This window comes from Nanorana parkeri, unplaced genomic scaffold (genome assembly GCF_000935625.1).
Source record: "Nanorana parkeri isolate BGI_ZX_2015 unplaced genomic scaffold, ASM93562v1 scaffold1744, whole genome shotgun sequence".
In the NCBI taxonomy this organism is placed as follows: Eukaryota; Metazoa; Chordata; class Amphibia; order Anura; family Dicroglossidae; genus Nanorana; species Nanorana parkeri.
In genome coordinates this window covers 161,934-182,593 of record NW_017308012.1, presented here as the reverse complement: position 1 = coordinate 182,593, position 20,660 = coordinate 161,934, and the positions used below count along the sequence as shown (strand labels likewise).

At 43.5% G+C, this 20,660-nt stretch overlaps 2 protein-coding genes across 4 annotated transcripts in view; both read right to left on the bottom strand.

Moving 5' to 3' along the window:
* KCNE5 (potassium voltage-gated channel subfamily E regulatory subunit 5) overlaps positions 1-3,866 on the bottom strand; it is an 11,113-nt gene extending 7,247 nt beyond the window's left edge. Inside the window, exon 1 of the mRNA XM_018571372.1 lies at positions 3,862-3,866. The gene's annotated coding sequence lies outside the window, so the exon portion shown is untranslated. The remainder of the gene's footprint in view (positions 1-3,861) is intronic.
* Positions 3,867-20,408: 16,542 nt separating this feature from the next.
* ACSL4 (acyl-CoA synthetase long-chain family member 4) overlaps positions 20,409-20,660 on the bottom strand; it is a 27,451-nt gene continuing 27,199 nt past the window's right edge. For all 3 annotated transcript variants that reach the window (XM_018571369.1, XM_018571370.1, XM_018571371.1), the window contains exon 15: positions 20,409-20,606. In XM_018571369.1, coding sequence (XP_018426871.1) covers positions 20,449-20,606 — 158 coding nt within the window. In that variant the 3' untranslated portion in view covers positions 20,409-20,448. The remainder of the gene's footprint in view (positions 20,607-20,660) is intronic.

Genomic DNA, 20,660 nt, shown 5'->3' with positions numbered 1-20,660 from the left:
CAGATGTAAACCTTGGCCGGATAATAATACCATGAAACCATCAGTGATGACAAGATACAGTCTGCGGCAATGCTGGATCGTTCAATCCTTGGTGATCACCAATACAAGTCAGCATCTCATGCATTATGATTCCACATCAAAGCTCACTACATCGCCGTCCTTGTTATATTTATAAAATAAGTCTTCCGGCAAGATGGGGAGAAGAGAAATTCTTTCCTTGTGTGGGAGGCATTATGAGAAACAGCTGAATCCGGAGCCTCAGGATGTCATAAAACTCTATCCGCACGCCACACAACCCGAGCTGCCAAAATAAGTCCCGACAAGATGTGCTCGGATTAGCTTCCCGACAATGAGCAGCAGGCAGGACCCGCTGTCCGGGGGGGTAAAATAACATATAAGACTGGCACCTAAAACAGGGTCAGATCACCCCATCCACTCTGATAGAGGAGCAAGACAAAAGATGCAAGATTTATTCATAGTGCTGGAGAAATAAAGACACGTGATGTGAAATTAATGACTCCCCTCTTAATCTAATCATCAGATGAGTCTAATCATTAGCCATCACAGTCAGCTGCACATTAATTCATAGGACAAGATGCCGCCCTGAGACTCACATGTGTCCGGGGATCCCAACAAGCGCACCATTCACTATTCACACTCCGCTGCTGCTGCTGTGTGAGCTCGGGAGTGACGTGACTGCTCCTCCTGGACTGGGGGCGGTGGCTGAGCACTGGGGTCCCGGAGGGCTCGGTCACGTGATCTCTTGTTGGGACGAGTTTGTGCTGGAGGATCGCACGCGAGGAGGACAGTCCCAGTCACCTCCCTGGGTGGAGGAGAGGAGTCTCCCTACTCGGGTCATCTGATGTGACGGATTTTATAGATGGATGTATCTTTCATTGATGGAAACTTTTAGGGCCACATCAGGAAATATCATACAAATATTTAAAATAGCATTTTTTTACTCAATTGATTTAAATTTTTTTAAGGAAAACTCAATTTGGCTAAAAAAGCACATCCAATTTTGTATGTTTTATATCATCTCTTCTATTTATATACAGTATATGTGCTCTTTACAAAGATGGACTTGAATCCATGGAAACATTGGGCAGAATAGGCGCCTCCTGTTTGGATTTCTGTTGAAGACTTGTGATTGGCTCTATTTACTGATGTTACTTTGCAGCAGTGCACCTAGGTAGATACTCCCTGGACAGTGTGCAGTGACTGGGTGAATGGGGTCCAGGAGTCTCATCATTCCTCCATGACACTTATTTATTATATATATATATATATATATATATATATATATATATATAGCGCCGATGAATTATGCAGCGCTTTACATACTGCACATTAGTCCCTGCCCCCAAGGAGCTTACCTTCTAAGGTCCCTGTTGTACACACATACAGGGCCAATTAACCTCCAGCATGTCTTTGGGGAAAGCACAGGGAGAACATGCATACTCCATGCAGATCTGCGGACGATCGCCCCTGGACACAGACGGTCTGCAGTTGTACACCGATAAACGCAGCCTATGAGCTTACTTGCAAACTCTTGTGGGTGGTTGCAGGTGTCACTGGATTATACAGAGCCACCTGTCTGCAACAGATCGCATGAGTCTCACAGGGGAAGTCGTGAGACCGATGCAAAGGCCCCATTCGCAGGTGCAAATAGGGCCCTATGATGGAATGTTATTGTATATATAAACTTATGTTGTATCACAAATAAACATTCCATACTGGGAAATACAAAACATTCTCAAAACACTGATTTTTCTAAAGAGAGCACATATTTTGAATGGCAAACCAACGTTGGCATGGTGTGCATTGCGCTGTAAAAAAAATACAGCACGCATTTGTTTTGTTTTTTCTATGTTGTGGCATCGGGTGTCATGTGTTGACCGGCCCCCGAATGAACTTGGATAGACTGTATAGAGGGAGGAGCAGAGGGGAGGGGGGTAGCTTCATTCACTTTGAATATTCAATTGTGTGTGCAAGTGAATTAAACAGGAATTTGCTTTTCACATGATCGGAGATTACTCCAGCCAAGTCATTTTTTTTTTTAGCGCTTAGAAGAGTTGACAAGCATTAAAATTGCTGCCAATAGTATTATTATTGTCTGTAACCCCATTAGAGAGATTTTTCTTCACTTGCTGCCCCTGTGATGCCCGTACTGGAAATAGGGGAGGGAGAGCCGTTGTCATCGGGAAAGGAGGGTACAGACAGCAATTTAAACATTGTCAGACATTCTAATACTGTCTGTCTCTTCTATGTCCCAGTTGGAGAGATTTCTCATCACTTCCTGTCCTGACTACCCAAATAGAGTGCCACCCAAAGCTGATACTAGAGCTTTGGATAGGTACTCAAAATGTAAGCCACCTAAGCCTAAGGCTGTGAAGGTGATTCAATCTCTTTGCTATCAATAGGAGTCATCTCATTAGCAGCACTTTAATTTCAGGGTGCTGCTACTTTTCCTGAGAAAACATACCATCCTTCTGATCTTTTTCCTATGGATAACTCTGGTGATAAGCCTCATTTTTACCCGCCAAGGGGCACCACTAGCTGCAAATAAGGTCAATGCTAACAAGTGAATAAAGCTGAATTCCAGCTTATCCCAATATAAGTATACATATTTTATACCTGGCAGCACACTGGGGATCCTGTAAAGCCCGGTAGTACCAGAGCTACTACAGTGCTTGCCACAATCTTCTAGGCCCTGTATGCCACTGTGCTGAGCGACTTCCCCTCTGCTATGAAAACACAGGAGGTCACTTGCTGAGCACAGTGGCCATTCAGTGAGCACCTAATATTTTTATTAATGAATAAGGTGTTCTTTAAATGGCCTCTGTGCCGTGTGAGTGACCCCTTGTGTTTCCAAAACAGGCGGGAAGCTGCTAACCATGGCACCTTAGGCTTACAGGACCTGGAAGATTGCAGCTAGGAGTGTAGTGACTACATAGTGCTTTACACGATCCCCAGCAGCAGGTCAGGTATGACATTTGTATACTTACATTGAGCCAAGCTGGACCAATATAAGTATGCAAAATAATGCATACCTGGAGTTCAGCTTTAAACATGTAACAGGAAACATATGATGAGAGAATTATGTTGAGTACCATTACTTACCCTTCCTTCTGGCAATGCTAGTTGCCTGGCTGTCATGCTGATGGGTTGGCTTTAGTCCTGATATCCTGACCCAGATACAGTATACGTACTTTAATTTGTTTTATATTTAGGAATAGGTTCAGGAATAGGAATGAGAACAGGAACAGGAACCCAAGCTCATTGAATGCGGAAGGAAGCTGTCGGTGCCAGTTTAATCCCCGCTCTGCAGCCTTATGTAACAAAGGGACAGAGTGCTGGTGACATCATTGGCCTTATAGGGCCACATGGCCCTATTAGGTCATTGTGGCCAATTATGTCACCAGCACTCTGTTTCTTTGTTTACAAAAACCTGCAGGGCGGGGAATTACTTGATCACATCTGATTGGACCAGCACTGACCGGTTCAAATGAGCTCGGGTTCAATCCAAGCCTGAGATCATCCCTATTTAGGAGAATGCAAAATGAGAAATGAGAGCGCTCCAAAGTTGGTGGGAACAGGTTAAATGTCTTCAAACTGTGCTTGAGCATCTGGTCACATGACTCTGAGATTCTGTGGGTGTCAATTAGTACACGATGGATCATTATATATTAACCATGTATGGGTTTACTGGGGTGTAAATGTCAGAATAATGGGGTATTATTATGTATAAATCCATTTTAAATAAAATGATCAGTGATACCCAACACAGCATGTATCAATGCTTGTGTGTATTCCTACCTTAAAGAGACCCTGCAGATGTGGCCCTACTGGTAATGAAACTCAATAGACTCAATTAATATGGATCTTCAGTTATCCAATAGCTACATTGAATATGTCCTCAACCAGGGAAGTGTTTCTTGTCTCAGGATGTACAGTGTAGGTCCCTGCAGCCTCTACCCCCCCCCTGCTCCAGTGGTCTAAGGACATGAGGATGCCGAGTGACATTCCATCACCAGAGCAGAGGGGAGAGAGGCTGCAGGGACCGGTCTAGCAGCCATCTGGGTCAGAGATTCGGGTGAGCAAATCTTTGTTATTTTAGCTACCTACACAAAATGAGCAATAACCCTTTGCAGTGCGGGGAGCTCCATTGATATAGTTAACATTTCATATGCCTGAAGTTCTTCTTTAAAGGAGAACTATGGGGTTAGGGCTTTTTCCCATAGTTCTCCTAAGGGTAACGGGAGGACACAAACTAGCGTCCTCTCGTTACCCAAAGCTCAGTATACTGAGACGCCGCAGCTGAAACTGATCCCGACAATTATGTCTGGATCCGCCCAGCTGCGTGAGTGACAGCTGGCTCTGCCTATCTAGAGGCAGAGCCAGCTGTACCCGCCCCGTCCCCCGTCTTTTCCGCCAGTCAGCGCTGGAGGATCGGAGCGGGGAGAATCCAGTCACTCCCCTGCCACGGTTCTCTGCAGTGACAGGATCGAGAAGTGAGCGAGCGCTGGTATGTGTTCACTCACTTCCCGATCTACTGAGCCGACCTGTGACAGTTTCATTGTCACAGGTCGGCTCAGATTATGAGGCTGAATGAAAAGCACTCGCCTCATAATTCTCCTTTTAAAGGAGATCTATGGGGTTAAGGCTTTTCCCCATAGTTCTCCTTAGGGTAACGGGAGGACACAAACTAACGTCCTCCCGTCACCCTAGGCTCACTATACCACGAGCTGTATACTGAGACGCCGCAGCTGAAGCGGATCCCGACAATTATGTCTGGATCCGCCCAGCTGCATCACTGACAGCTGGCTCTGCCTATCTAGAGGCAGAGCCAGCTGTACCCGCCCCCTCCCCGTCCGTTCCGCCAGTCAGCGCTGACCGATCGGAGTTCGGGGAGGGGGGAATCCAGCCCCTCCCCTGTCACGGCAGAGAGCCGTGACAGGATCGAGAAGTGAGCGAACGCCGGTATGTGTTCGCTCACCTCCCGATCTACTGAGCCGACCTGTGATAGTCTCATTGTCGCAGGTCGGCTAGAACTATGAGGTGAGTGAAAAGCACACACCTCATAGTTCTCCTTTAAAGGTAAATAGCTTTGCTGTAAAATATAAAAAAAGAAAAAACATATAAACAGCGCTCTCGGATGGGCAACAAATTAGCTTAGAGGCGTGTGTGCAGCCCTGGGAAACAGGAGGAGAACCTGTGGATTGTAAATATTCAAAAAACCAAGAAAGGGCGCAGAGAACACTGGCTAGTTAACAAAGTGGTGATGAAAAACTGAAGGTGGTGGCACTTACGTGTGATTGCTACTCCACCATCAACTCGAGCCCCGGCGTCTGACTGTCCCTAGCAGACCCGACAGAGACGGCTCGTTGACACACGCGGCCACGGCTGCCACAGCCCTATCCTACACCCGGTTCCTGTCCGCATGATCCCTCTTCAACACGTCACTGGATTTCACTTGCGGCTTTTGCCAGCTGCTTCTGCACATGGTCCCCAGCAGATCTGACAGTTACCACTCGCTGAGACACACACAGCTGCGGCTGTTACAGCCCCGTCCTTTGCCCGCTGCCTATTGCCGATACCACAGCGATCCCCCTGCTTCTCTCCCACACCGCACAGACCCCTCACGGCACTTCAGACGAAGTCCCCTCTTCTCATCTACACTCTCCCGTGGATATACCTCTTGGATCAATACATCGATCACAGTCGGACACCACACCACGAGTGCCCCGATCCTCCACACCGGCCGCCCATCTTCAGATCCTGGCAATCACACGTAAGTGCCACCACCTTCAGTTTTTCATCACCACTTTGTTAACTAGCCAGTGTTCTCTGCGCCCTTTCTTGGTTTTTTGAATATTTGCTGTAAAATATGACTATGTCTTCACACTGAAATCATGATACATTTTAACTGTTATCAAACATTGGGAACAATGAATAAAACATGAGGAAATATATTTTGTAAACATAGTTTGTTTATCTAAATGTAACATGCTGGAAAGTCTTGTATAGTTAGAAACACATGAAACCATTTCCCAGCTAGCCAGCAAGAAAACACATCTCGCTGTTTCAGCAATTTACAGTAAACACAGAGGTTTTCATGGCATACAATTATATGTGGAGGTCACACTGCCTCATCAGGCCTCTTCTCTGAAGTGTGGTTCCTAATAGGGATGAACCCAGCAGGAAGCTTCTTCTGCTGCCACCCAATCAGCTGCAGCCAGGGAATTCAGTGCCTGCAGCTGCATGTAGGCAAAGGGGTGGGATGCTGTGACATAATTGACCTTATATGGCCATTCTTGGGACATATATAGCAATGAGTAAACTGAGGACAGGTATGACCAGAGGTAGTGTTTTCCTCTTTAACCCTTTCACTCCTATTTTTGCAGGGTTTTTTGCATAAATGTTAAAATGCACATTGTAGCCCTGTGAAGATTACTTATATATATTCCAGAATCCTGCTGCACTCCTTACCGGGTATCCCTGTCGGCGTGGGTGCTCGAAGTGACCACGGATGGTGCTGCCAATAATGAAACTTGTTAGAGATGTCTCCAGCACACCATATTGAAGTGAAGAACACATCTGTTTATTGACACTTCATGTCCTAACAAATTACAACATAATTGAAGATTACTTAAACCCCCCTCAGGAATCATATATTTCCTGAAAGCAGAGACCCTGTAAAAAATAAAATGCTGGTGGTTGCAATTTTTTATGTTGCATGATATTAGCGCAACTATATCAAATTTAAGTAAATAAAACAACAGGCTAATTTAAGTGCACAGAAACATAATTTATTATCTATTTTTTTGGGTAAAATATCAAAGATGAAGTTGTGCCAAGTAAATAGATATCAAACATGCCAAGCTTCAAAATTATGTGCGCCCATGAAATGGTGAAAAATTACGGTACCCAAAATTGTCCATATGCGACGCTTGAAAAGCTTTTACAGGTCATTATTTTATCGTTCAACAAAAAATGGCCCTAGAATGATTGCTCTCACTCTGGCGTACGTGGTGATGCCTAACGTAAGGAGCCAGTGTTGTTTTCGAGTACATGCGTGCACCCAATGTATATATGCGTTAGGTAGGTGTGTGCATGCAGGGGCGGGGACTTTGAAAACGTTTTTTGGGATGTTTTAATATTTTTTATTTCATTTCAAAGTTTTTATAAAATTTTCCAATAGAAAATATGTAAACATTAAACAAATTAATTAATTAAAGGGACCATGTAATATAAACATTACATAAGGTACAGGTGGCTGATAGTTATAACAAGGAGCACATCAGATGGTCCGTATGTACATCCTGAGGAATATGACGAGTAAAAGCATCTTAAGGGAAAAATCCTTAAGGGGAAAAAAGGACAGTTTCCTCATAGTCCAGATATATAATTATCATTGTCGGTGTGATCCAAGAAATATAGTAATATAAAGTCCCAAAAAGAAAAAGGGGGAAAGAGGGAAAGCAAGAAAAGTACACAAAGGGAAGAAAATAGAAGACGGTGGATCTCGCAGCCTCACCACCACTCCCAAAGCAGTGCAAAAAACAGCTCATAAATGCTGTTAGAAATCCCTCTGGAGCCTTGGTTCTCAACTGGTGGGTCGTGACCCAAAAGTGGGTCGCGAACCCCATGTTCAGTGGGTCGCCACATGACTTCCACTTTTCTAGGTGAGACACTGCTCAGCCTCAACCTAGCGCAGCATCGTCAGTTCTCGGGATTTCCCGCAATTATCGTACGATTATCGCAAGGTGTGTGGGCACCTTAAAGGAGAACTATGGGTTCAGTGTTTTTCCCCATAGTTCTCCTTAGGGTAACGGGAGGACACAAACTAGCGTCCTCCCATTACCCTAAGCTCAGTATACCGCGAGCTACAGCTCGCGGTATACTGAGACGCCGGAGCAGATCCCGACGTAGATGACGGGATCCGCCCAGCTGCGTGAGTGACAGCTGGCTCTGCCTATCTAGAGGCAGAGCCAGCTGTACCCGCCCCCTCCCCCGTCCATTCCGCCAGTCAGCGCTGGCAGATCGGAGCGGGGAGAGGGGAATCCAGCCCCTCCCCCTGTCATGGCAGAGAGCCGTGACAGGATCGAGAGGCGAGCGAACCCGGTATGTGTTCGCTCACCTCCCTATCTACTGAGCCGACCTGTGACAGTCTCATTGTCACAGGTCGGCTAGAACTATGAGGTGAGTGAAAAGCACTCACCTCATAGTTCTCCTTTAAGGGAGCTCCATCCATATGTGCATTGCTTACAGCTCCCACGTGTACCCTGTAGAGGTGCCTTGACTGGACTGACATCACATTCTGGCTCCTGGCACCTCTACAGGGCGCACAAGGGAGCTGTACAAACAATGCATATATGGATGGAGCTCCATCACAGCACACTGGACCCCAGGCTGAGGATTCACACCAGTTCTCATAAGGTAAGGAGAGCTGGGTGGATCTTCAAAAAAATTATAATTTATTTTGGAGTATGTATGTGTGCGTGAGAATGTCTGTGTGTGTGTGTGTGTGCGCAGTGCAACTTGGGTCGTGACTTAATGACCAAGTACAAATGTGGGTCCTGAGGTTACACAGGTTGAGAACCACTGCTATATAGGTTAATAGTCTTTTACTGTAATCCCAGTATAATATCCTTTATATACCGCAGAAACTAGACACGGCCATGTCAGGGTGCTGGAGTTGTATCCATGGTTCCCAGACATGGAGGAATCTAGGTTGCTTATCAACCAGTATACTCGTTGAGCGTTCATATAACATAACATTATCCATCCTAGTAATACATTCCCTTTAATGGATTTGTTGCTTTTTCCAACTACCAGCTAATGTTAACTTGGCCATTAACAAAAATAAAATTGATGTTTGTTTAAACCAGGTACACTGGAATGAAAAAGAGCACATTAAGGCCTCATTCACACTGCCGCGCGTATGCGCGCGTATTGTACCATATGCAACACATGCAAATAAATGGCTCCATACACATAGCCGCGTATGGAGCCGTATATTTGCGTAGCGTGTATATGTGCAAAAACAGGATGGAACAGAGATGCGTCTGGGCAGCGTATTTCTGCGTATTTACGCGCACATACACGTGTTTACGCGCATATATGCACGTACATGCGTACAGCACATAAAAAATTCCATTACGAGTGATGCATTCTAAGATTGCATATAGTGCACGCTCACATAGACGCGTATATGCGCAATATACAATTTTGCTTGCGTTGTGTGTGAATGAGGCCTTAAGGTCTCGTACAATGTGAACTTGGAACAGCGTGTTCAGTCATTTAAAGATTTTTGACAAAAAAATGTTAGCAAAGGGGCACCACCACCAAATATGAATCATATCAGCTGGTACATTGCACCCACGAAAACAACAGCCCGAAAGTGTTGCATTCATGTGTGTGTGATACGGGAAGGCACCATGGACCATCTCATGATTACAGGGGCGTAACTAGAAATCACAGGGCCACATAGCAAAATGTTGTATGGGGCCCTGTGATTTCTAGTTACAATCCTTGCAGAGCCCACTTGAGATCCCAAATAGCTCACCTGAGAGTGACCCTGCAGAGCCCACCATAGACTCTCTATGGAGGGCTCTGCAGGGTCTCAGTTGGGCTGGTCACACCCCTGCACACCTCGCCAGGTCCCGACTCCTCCGCTGCCGACGCCGGGCCCAGCATCCTACTCCGCAGCTGATGGCTGCTACTGACACAGCAGAGGCTTGAGGAGGAACGCGCCGCTGCACAGTTCACTAACAGGTTAATTTATGACCAAGCTTTTTAAAGTAAGGTGCACATGGAAGGGCTTTTCACAGAACAGTTCTGTCTGTTAAATAGTTTATGCGCTAAATAAAACATTTACGTTCAGTTCAAAGCACAACAGTAGCAGTAAAAACCAGACAGAGGAGCTAACCCTTTCACAATCTATCCAATACTTTAAAAAAAAACAAAAAAAACTTTAGGCTGGAGCTCTGTTTTATAGGTCATTGCAAATGACAAAGGACCGTTCTTCATGCCTGGAGGGAAAGGGTTTAACCCTTCACATAAGGAAAGGCTTATTTACAGTAAGAACTGTACAAAATGCAGAACCAACTTCCTTCGGCGCTAATTCTAGTCAACTCTGTAGATTCTTTTTTTTTTAACAGGTTGGATATGTTTCTAAATGCACAGAATATAATTGGCTATTAGTTTATTGTTAATAATAACAACCATCAATAGTTGATCCAATATTTAAAAGTAATAACACCGCAGATGCTCAACCTGTAGCCCGGGAGCCCCAGGCGGCTCTTTGGCACTTGCAGTGTGACCCTTGTAGCCTCTGCATACAATAATCTGTGTTTTCCTTACCTAGGTGCTGGGGCCAATATTTTTTAGGGCACTTGCACAAGGCTGCTGGCTCCGGTGCACCGTAAACGCGGCGTATTTCCACTGGCAGAGAGCTGCAGGTGCAGTGTACAGACTCACACTAAAGTCAATGGCTGTATGCTGCTGTGGGTGGGTATATGCCGACACTGCATGTGCACGTACATAACATCTCGGACGCACCTAGTTTTTACACCGCATTGACGGTATACAGGAGCCTGCGGCCATATGCAATAGCCCTTAGACTGGGTTGTGGTTAAATGGCTTTGGTTTATTTCTTCCACACCATCTTTTTTTGTGTGTCGTCTATCCGCTTTCTCTCTTTGGTTTTTACAATATCAGGGTTATTCACAAAAAGGTGAAGATTTTGGAGAAGGCAGATAATCTAGGACAAAGTAGCTGATTTGGAAACATTCTCCAATTTAGCTCACTTTCGGTTCAGCTATGTTGTCCTAGATTGTTCACTTCTCCTGTCTTCTCCAAACTCTTCACTCTTTTGTAAATAACCCCATAGGTGTTACTGTGGCACAAGTCATTTGTAAATGGGCTGTAGGGAGCACAAATGTAGCAGCATTGTTTGTAATGGGGCTGCGATAGCAGTGATCTCTAGCAGTCTCCAGAAGCATGTATCCAATGTCCAGCAACTCCTCTAGCATGCTCAGTCTCTGACCATATCCTGCAGCATGTGTGCAGTGTTTAGCCGTCTCCTGTTGCATGTCTTTTTTCCTTTGATGATGTCAGGGGCAGCACTTGGTGCCCCCTATATCAAGAAAGTTCACCACCACTACCATAGATTGCCACTCCAGGGAATATCGGGTAACTAAACTTTAGCCCTCCAACTGTGGTGAAACTAAATTCTATTAAACCCTGCCAGACTCCGACGGTCACAGGCATGACTTCCAGAGGTGGGTGCCTGATTGGGTTTGTAGTTTTACCACAGCCGGAGTGCTGAAACTTGGCTACCCCTGCCCTTGGGGGATCAGAAAGGATTTTCATTTTTCAATGCTGGATCAAATGTACTGACCCTTTATAAGGGATCTTTATAAGGGATTTTTGCCCTACTCGGGATCAGATGTGGGTTAAGGCATCTCTTCTGTGGGTGCAAGTTTTTAATTAATTTTTTCAACCAGACCAGAATGGCGTGTAGAAAAGTAGACACGCTCTATGCCATGTCATTCATTTCTCAAAATGTGGAAACAGTGACATTAGTAGGACCAAATCTTTAAACTGTGGTTGTGCTCCTGGAAATAAGGGATGCTTGTCAGCTTTGTCTATATTCTATATGTAGCTGCAGATAATAACACTATAGCATCAACAGGAGCTTCTTTTTTTGCATGCCTGGAGACTATTTTTTAGCATGCTGGGAATACTTTCTTTAGCTTGCTGTGAATACTTTCTTTGATTTATTGTTCAGCTTGTAGTTGAAGTAATAAAATATTCTTGAAATAGACTGAAGATACAGATTTAAAGCCTTCCCACAACATTTAAGAAAAAAGAATAGTTGTATATACCTTAGGTCATTATTTATGAAGAGCCTGTGATGTCCTTTTAGTGCCCAATCTCATTTATCATAGAAATCATAAAATTAAAGGAATGTCCAATTCAGAGAGATCCACTTTCCATGAAATTTATATTGAACAATGTCTTTCTAGATCAGGTTGCATCTGTGGCAGAACAGAACACACTCTCCTAGACAGTTTGTTCTGTGATTAAAGTAGAACTCCGGGCAAATCTAATCTTAACCCTTGCAGCAGGGCTACCCCCCACACTACAAGGGTTAAGTGTTAATTTTGTCCAGGGAGCGAAAAAAAAAAAAGTTAGTCATAGTGTATAGAATGCGAGGATGCAGAGGGACATTTCCATTGCTGGAGCAGACAGACTGAAGGGGCCAGTTTAAGAGCAAGCTGGGATTGTAGTTCAGGCGAGTATAAAAAAACATTTATTTTTTTTAGCTCCCTAGACAAAATAAACATTTCACTCTTCGAGTGCATGGGTAGCCCCACTGCAAGGGTTAAGATGTGATTTGCCCAGAGTTCTGCATTATTATCCATACAGCATGAACTCAGTAAGGGCCCATTCACACCATGTCCAGATCATCTCCGGACCAGACAAGATTGTTTCCGGAACCAAAATGCATCCTAATGTATCCCTATACTATTTATTCACACCAGCGCAGTCCGTTCCAGACCAGAAAAAAATACTGCTTGTCCTATTTTGTCTGGTCTGGGATGCATAAAAACACATCTAAAGTGCATACAAACATACTGGAATGCAGCTGTAAGACCATTCTGATTTAAAAAAACAAACGCAGCAAAAACGCAATGCGTTTTCCGGACCAGATCTGGTCCGGAAAATGGTGTGACCCTGCCCTAAAGATGCAGAGTGTTTGTTTTATGCTACAGATGGCCACTAGAGGGCACATCCACAAATTCATATATACGACCATAGATTTAAAAGTTTACAGAAAAGGAAAAGCCGTGCTTAGAATTAATTTTACATGAATAGGTTACAAGTTCAGGCATTAAAGCAAATACATTTATATTCTGATATAGCCTTTTTTGGGGGGAGGGGGGTAGTGCTAGGTGTACTTTAGGCCTGGACGGAGTGAGACTGCTCTGTTTGCATAGCAATGGATGTAGCAGTGGCATTGAGAACCCTGGTGGTTATGCCCACCACCATTCTTCACTCATGACTGAGATGAACTTTAAGAGTCTCAGGATGCCTGTAAACATGTGAACAGTGTTGACATAAGGACCCAGGAACATATGCTTTCTGTGGAGTAACGTGCCACAAAATTATTACAATCCAAGACTACAGTACATAAGATCAAAAGAAAGTGCTGCGTCAGGAGAAAATGATGGATGAGGTTTACTTCTGCAGCTCATATGCTGCAACATTTCTGCACTTCACATTCCAGAGATTTAAGGTTTAGTTTGTGCCGTGCTTTTATGTGTTCAGTTTGTTCCAGCTGGAAGGTTCTTGATTGCTTTGTTACAGAGGGTACTGCAGGAGTACCAGGAAGTCCTCTCTCAAGGTGCTCATACACCTGCCGACTATCGTACGATAAGAGCATGTGATCCCACGATCGTACGATAATCGGCAGGTGTATGGGCAGCGTGCGACCGCAGCTACTGTACGGACGCACGACTTTTGTCTTCCTAGCACGCTGGAAATCGTACGGGTTGGTAGCGTGCTCTGAAGACGAAAGCCGCAAGCGCACACTGCCCGCTCAGCATTGCAATCAGCGGGGAGGGCTTGCGATGAGCACAAGTACGATCTGCCTGTCCAAGATGGGCAGGTCGTACGAAATTTTTATGACCTTACAACCATCGCACAAGGAAAGTCGTGTGATCGTTGTAAGGTGTATGGCCAGCTTCAGTCTTTTTTTTTTTTATTATACAAAAACAGAGATAGGCATCGCAGGATTGAACACATTGTGAAGGACTTTATTGTAGTCAGTACTTGGCAGCTGCCTACATGTAACCCTTGATTATTTTTTTTTTTTTTTACTGGTGTGGAGTTGACGCAGGTCTTATTTGGGGTCCTCCTTAGGGTCTTAGTAAATGTTCAAGGACAGTCAGACTTCCATGCACAAGCCGACAGCTTTCACTGCACGATCAATGCATCCAGGGACAGTGATCTATTCCAAACCACCTCCGATTTCATGTGGACTGCTGTTTAAAGATGCGGCCGCTGTCATCTGATCGTTAACTTGAACGGGTGACATCAGCTAAATTGGAGATTTAGGACTGCAAGAATTCGTAGCTTTCTGCTGCATGTATCCTAAAACGTACAGTGTGAACGTAGCCCAAGTTAGAGTCCTGCTTTAATTTGTTAGTCAAGTCCATCTAAATCTGCTAACTCTAAAAAGGTGCCCATACACTGCACGATTCTCGTACGAGAATCGCGGGAAATCCCACGATCGTACGAGAATCGGGCAGTGTATCGAAGGCGTGCGGCCGTTTCTACTGTACGGTCGCACGTCTTCCGTCGAACCAGCAGGCTAGAAAACCCGCCGGGAACCGTACGATTCTCGGCGAGTTAGTTTCCTGCTGGTTCGACAACTGCCAAACGGGCCGTTGTGCGCACACAGCCCGTTTGCAGTCGTCTTCTCCTCAAATTTCAAAGAATACACCTTTTTGCTCTCTCACATGGTGTTCACACCTGTTCATGCGTTTACATCTATGCGTACTGCACATAAATGTGGCCTACGTTCCTAATAAATATCCCCTCAATAGGTCCCCCAAATTTAAACATATTTTTTCCCCAAATCTAAAAAGATTCTTTTTGCACCTTTTGCGCATTGTACATGCATACCATGCATCTACATCCATGCGTATTGTACATGCTTTCGGCCCCTTACCAATATCTCACCAATGATTGACTAATTTTCTCTTGCTCCATGTAGGTCTTTTACTATCTTAAAATTTTGTTAGTTGTATCGTTATTTTATCATGATAATTTTTTAAAATTTTTAATCTTTTAATATTATTACTATTATGTTCTTGCTTTGCGACCTTTAAAGAATTGTGCTATGCGGTACAGACCTTTGTCTTGCCACCAATGGAACGCTCCAGGAGATCCCCCTGGGGGGAAATTAGGATTGTGGAAGACGGTCCAATAGAATTTTAAGTCAAAAACAGTTTATTGACTCGATTGCGATCACATCACATTTTGAAACAGCGGTTCCTTCTTCAGGCAAACAAACTGTTCATTCCGTCTGCCTGAAGAAACCGCTGTTCCAAAACGTAGCTATATGATGCGATAGCAATCATGTCAATAAACCCTTTTTTTTTTTACTTGAAAATCTATTGGAGTGCGAGTGACTTTCCACATACACGTATCTTGGATTGCAGAGGCATCTGCAGTCACTTTGGCACCCACCTGACTCCGAGGGTATTATTCGGTCAGGAGTGCGATGGGTACACTGGATTTAGTAGACCGGCAAAGACACGCCGGTTGTTCTGGCATCCAAGCCTCCACTGCTGCTGCCTGCACCTCGCCTTTGCAAGTAGGTTTGTTGTTTCGTATTTACAATAATGGTTTTTCTTTACAGATGATCACAGTGTTTCAGCTGTACATTTTCCCCTGTTGTCTCTTTGCCTCTAGCCTGTTCATTGGACAATGAATCAGCATCACCACACCATCAAACTGTCCAATCAGCAAACAAGTGACACTGGAAAGTAAAAAGTTAAGCCAGGAAACAGAATCAATCTTCCAGCCTTTGCATTGTAGCAGAGTTGTCCGAGTCACAAGACTACAAATCCTTTGGCAAGTAAAAAGCTTTCCATACACATATTCTACCTGTTTATTCAGTTAAGTTTGACAAATGTTCCCCCTATATGTGTGACTGGTGTGAGCCGATTGTTATTACAGTCCTGAACAATAAAACACACACAAGTCTTTGCTTTGAAATGTAACCATTTTATTTCTCTTTGCCTGAATCCACATGTTGCAACCCATCCTCAATGGAGGTAATAATCCTGAGAAATACAAGCTATTATACAATAGACACACAAAAAGGCAGCTTTTAAAGTTCATAAAAAAACAAATCTGTCAAAAAGTGAAACTCTAACAATTCAATACATCATAAATGCATTTATGTCCATGACAGGTTCAAAGCTGTTCTATGTGAACCATCTACATCTGGAAAGTTACAACAATAAATTAACAGATAGAAAAAGACTCAAATAATGTGATATGTTCAAAAAAGAAACAAAACCCATCCATAAAACCCCTTTCCCCCCTAAAAGTTAAGTGGTCCCTTCAGTGGCAGTGTTAAATCTAGAAGCAGATTCCTCAAGTGAAGGAATATTGGCTTGGCTGCTTTTCTGTGCAGAGTAAAGGGCACCTGTGGCCACACATGGCAGTGGGAGCCCTAATAAATATTAAAGAGGCTTAACGTGTCTGCTGGTACGTTAGATACATTCATACAAAACAAGTTCATTGAACAGTATGACTGCATTATGGTGTGCAGACAACAGGTGCACTTTAAGGACTTGCCGGCTTTGAAGCTACAAAATTACAGGAAAGGATGCTAGAAAAGCTTACAATTGAGTGAACAGTCCCAGATGTCAAAGTACCTTGAGGACCGTATCCTAAATCGGCTGCAGTAAAACAGAAGAGACAAGTGTGAGTATAAAGCTCATCACACGTCTTTACTTTGACTTTATCGTACATTGTAGCTGTAAAAAGGGGACAGAAGTATTAAAGTGTTGGTGTTAAGAACTTTAGTTTTTCCCCATAGCCACCAACATTCAAACTTTGAATCAGACTAATAAAATGTGGGGAAATGCCTCCAGTTCTTCACACTGGCACTTTGATACATCAGACCCACAGCTGCTAAAGTAATGAAGCCATAATTCTACCGAGAGTATTCAAAAATATTATATTTGAGGAATTAAGGCCCCAGGGTGTTTATTCTATACTAAAAGGTGCTCATACATCATCAGCAGACCAGATGTTCTAAAGGTCAGTTTTGTTAGGTGCCAAACCCAATGTTCGGAGTCTATAGTGGACATCAAAAGCAGTTACCAGAGGACTATACATAAGGACAAATCTGTTTAATCAAATGACCAAAATACCATCATAGCCATTCCAGTAAAATATAATATATAGTACTATGTGCAGTAGTCCAGTGATGTATGAGCACCTTACCAGTTGGAAGTCCTTGGGATAAGGATAGGCAGCCTGTGCCGATTAGCAGACAGGCAAACTCAGCCAACAGGATTCTGAGGACTGATACAAATGACTAAAGCCACAGTTGGCTTTTAATCTGTTCCAGAACAAATACGCTGCAATACAGCCTCAATATTCCAGCCAATTAGCAACACAACTCAGAAAATATGTCCCATTTCAGTAACAAGGAAGTACAAAAAAAAAAAAGTTGCTAGAACCGGGTTTCATACAGTGACAATACAAGACTTGTTTGTAGATCTCCAATATACATAGGATTTTAAATAAGCTTCAAAATAGAATCTCCTAATAAATAGTTTAAGATCTTAAAAAGGAACATGTTCTGTGGCTAGCTGAACAAAATGTACAAAGCAGTTCAAACACAATTAACAGTTCTCTGTAAGGAAAAAAAAAAAAAAAAATTACACAGCACATCTGAATAGAGAATCCTTACTTTTTACAGCATAGGAAGACTAACTGTGGCCCCATCAAACTGCTGCTGAGCCACCCAAGGCATGATGGGAGTCTTCGGATGGACAGCAGTTTGGGAGCTGCAGCTAATGTATCCCCGTTTACAGTATTTATATAGTTCACATGTAAACCACTAACTATAAAATGATAAAACAAGAGTCAGGCCATTAAGAAAACGGTACATCCATAGACAAGATAACTGATGGCCTATATAGCCAGCACTGCAGCAGCCCCTATTCATGTACAATACACAGAAATTCCAGTCTATATACAAAGATGCATCATTTGTAGTGATTCAGCTCTTGGCGACACTTGTAGCGGTCATCAAATCTTCCCTGCCTATCTTTGGAATATTTTGGTTTAGTAGTAATGATCATATCTTAGAACTGAATACATCTTAAATAAGGACAGTCCTGATGTGTAAGTGCATGGAATACAGCAAATATATAGAAATATACAAAAACAGACCCTGTACAACGTAAGAATTTTCAACATGCCATTGTTCGATTTCCATTCTGTGACCATTTCTTTCCTCTTTGAAAATACGATGTTCTTTGGCGTGGCCAACATAACCGGATTAATACAAAGCAGGAATACAGCCTTCAATACTTCAGCTGTTAGAGGGGCTTGAAGTCCTAGAATGCTCCAGGCTTGCAGGTATTTGTAATTCAACCCCTAAAAAAAAAAAAAGCAGCATGCTGCCCATAACTGCTCTAATGCCATTACTTTAATAACCTGGTGCTTTTAAAGTGGACCTCTAGTCAAATGTTTATTTTTTGCTGTCTACATGAAAGGGGCAAGTGATCTCCATTTAAAAAGAGAACCATGGGGTAAGTGTTTTTCCCCATAGTTCTCTTAAGGGTCACGGGAAGACATATACTAGCCTCCTCCCGTGACCCAAATCTCAGTATATCGCGAGTTACAACTCACAGTATACTAAGACTGCCGCAGCCGGGACGGATCCACCCAGCTGCGTGACAGCTGGCTCTGCCTATCTAGAGGCAGAGCCAGCTGTGCCCGCCCCCTCCCCCGTTCTTCTATCCAGCACTGGAAGATCAGAGTGGGGGAATCCCTGCAGGAAGCCGTGATTGACAATCACGGCTCTCTGCAGGAGGTTGATCGAGAAGTGAGCGAGCGGCGGTATGTGTTCATTCACTTCCCGATCTATTAAGCCGACGTGTGACAGTTTAGGATGATTTGGCTTCCTAAACTGCTGCATCTTTAAAATTCTCCAAGATCGGTACCTAACCATATTTTTTTAAGATTAAATTCAATATTTAGAGAATTTGGAAGGGTAAGACACCACAAATTAAATTCAAAACTTTACAATATCGGAAAGAGAAGGGTGGATTGGCTGTACCTAATCTATGGCTACAGCTCACGGTATACTGCGACTGCCGCAGCCGGGACGGATCCAGACATTACTGTCAAGATCCACCCAGCTGCGTGAGTGACAGCTGGCTCTGCCTACCTAGAGGCAGAGCCAGCTGTACCCACCCCCTCTCCCACCAGTCAGCGCTGGGGGGAATTCCTGCAGGGAGCCGTGACAGACAGTGTGACAGTTTCATTGTCACACTTCGGCTCGTACTATGAGGATGAGTGATTTTCACTCCTCATAGTTCTCCTTTCATTTCATTTCTATGACCCTCTGCGGCAGAGATCACACAACACAATGTCTAGGCCTTCAGGCATGTGGCCAGCATGGGAAGGAGCTTAAAGCAGCCATTTGTGCAGGAAAGTATTTCACCCCATTACTTTTATTGAGCCATGCCAGACAGTTACCATAACTTAATGTTACATTTTGAGTATAGGTACGCTTTAAAATACGAGATACCATGGCGGTGTGCCACATTCGGTATAATTACTTGCAGGAATATTAAATGAGCAGAAGAATACAGTCATGGAATATACAGCACATTCTGGGATATTCTGCATATTAATGCAGACTATATATTTCCTAGAAAGGTGACAAATACCTGATCCCCAGTTATTGCACAAAAAGTTGGCAAGCGTGGTTTTGTAGGCTGATCAGAAAAACAGAATACACCTTTATTGGTGTGACTGGGTGATAAGTAAAGCAGATAATGATTTTTTTTTATGGTAGGAAAGTGAACAAAATAGAAACAAGAATTTGTGAATTGTGCGATGGATAAAAGTAAAAGGTAAACACTTCCAATACTGGTGTTCCAAAAATGTCTTATAAAACAAGCAATGGGTTTAAAGAATTCAAAATACAGCTCCTGTCTTGTGCCAAATCCAAGTGTCAGTACTGTGGTATGAAGGAAGGTGGGAGAGAAAATGGTTCACATTTAAGGGTACATACACAATGGTATACATACACCACTGCTCAGAGAACATGTGGAAGGTATTTAAAAAGGCATTGGCCTACAATAAATACTTGCATGGAACAATGTCCACTAACCCATGGCAACCAATCTAGAACCAGATTGTCGTTACATTTCTCAATGAATAGAGCCCCATCACACCAATAATTACCAAAGAAGCCCAAATCTTTGAAATAGATTGTTCACAGGAATGTAAGAGGCAGCAATGTGAAAGTACCTATTAATGCCCAAGTCCATCATTCCAAAGCTCATGTGTACGTACCCTTAAATACCATTAATTTTTGCCATTTTCTGTATGAATGGATTGTATGATCATCAACAGGGGTGTTGGGTATGGTGCAGAAGCGTTTGTTCAAATAAATAGGCTTTGAGTAGTTCATACGGCCGAATTTACATGTGCGTGAGCGCTTTAACATCCGAGTGCAATTCAGGCAAAATAAATACAAATTTCTTCAGTTTTAACTGCACAAACATGCATAGTCACAACCCTTCCCAAACAGACACTTTATCCAGTCTGTAAAAAAAGCTCTCCCTTATTTTCCTTTGCAGCTTTATGTCCATTGTTGTTACTTTACTATTTCCCTCCATACATCCGCTCAATATCAGTTAAATAGTGATTTTTCAGTTCTTTCCGCTTCAGCTTAAAAGCATCTGTAACCAGCCCGGTTTCAGGGGTCCAAGGGTCTGGACTCAGTCGTACCTTGATTGGGATTTCAAAGCGTTCCAATTTCACTGCAACATAAAGATAGAACAAGATTAGAAAAAAAAAAAAAGCCAAAACATTCT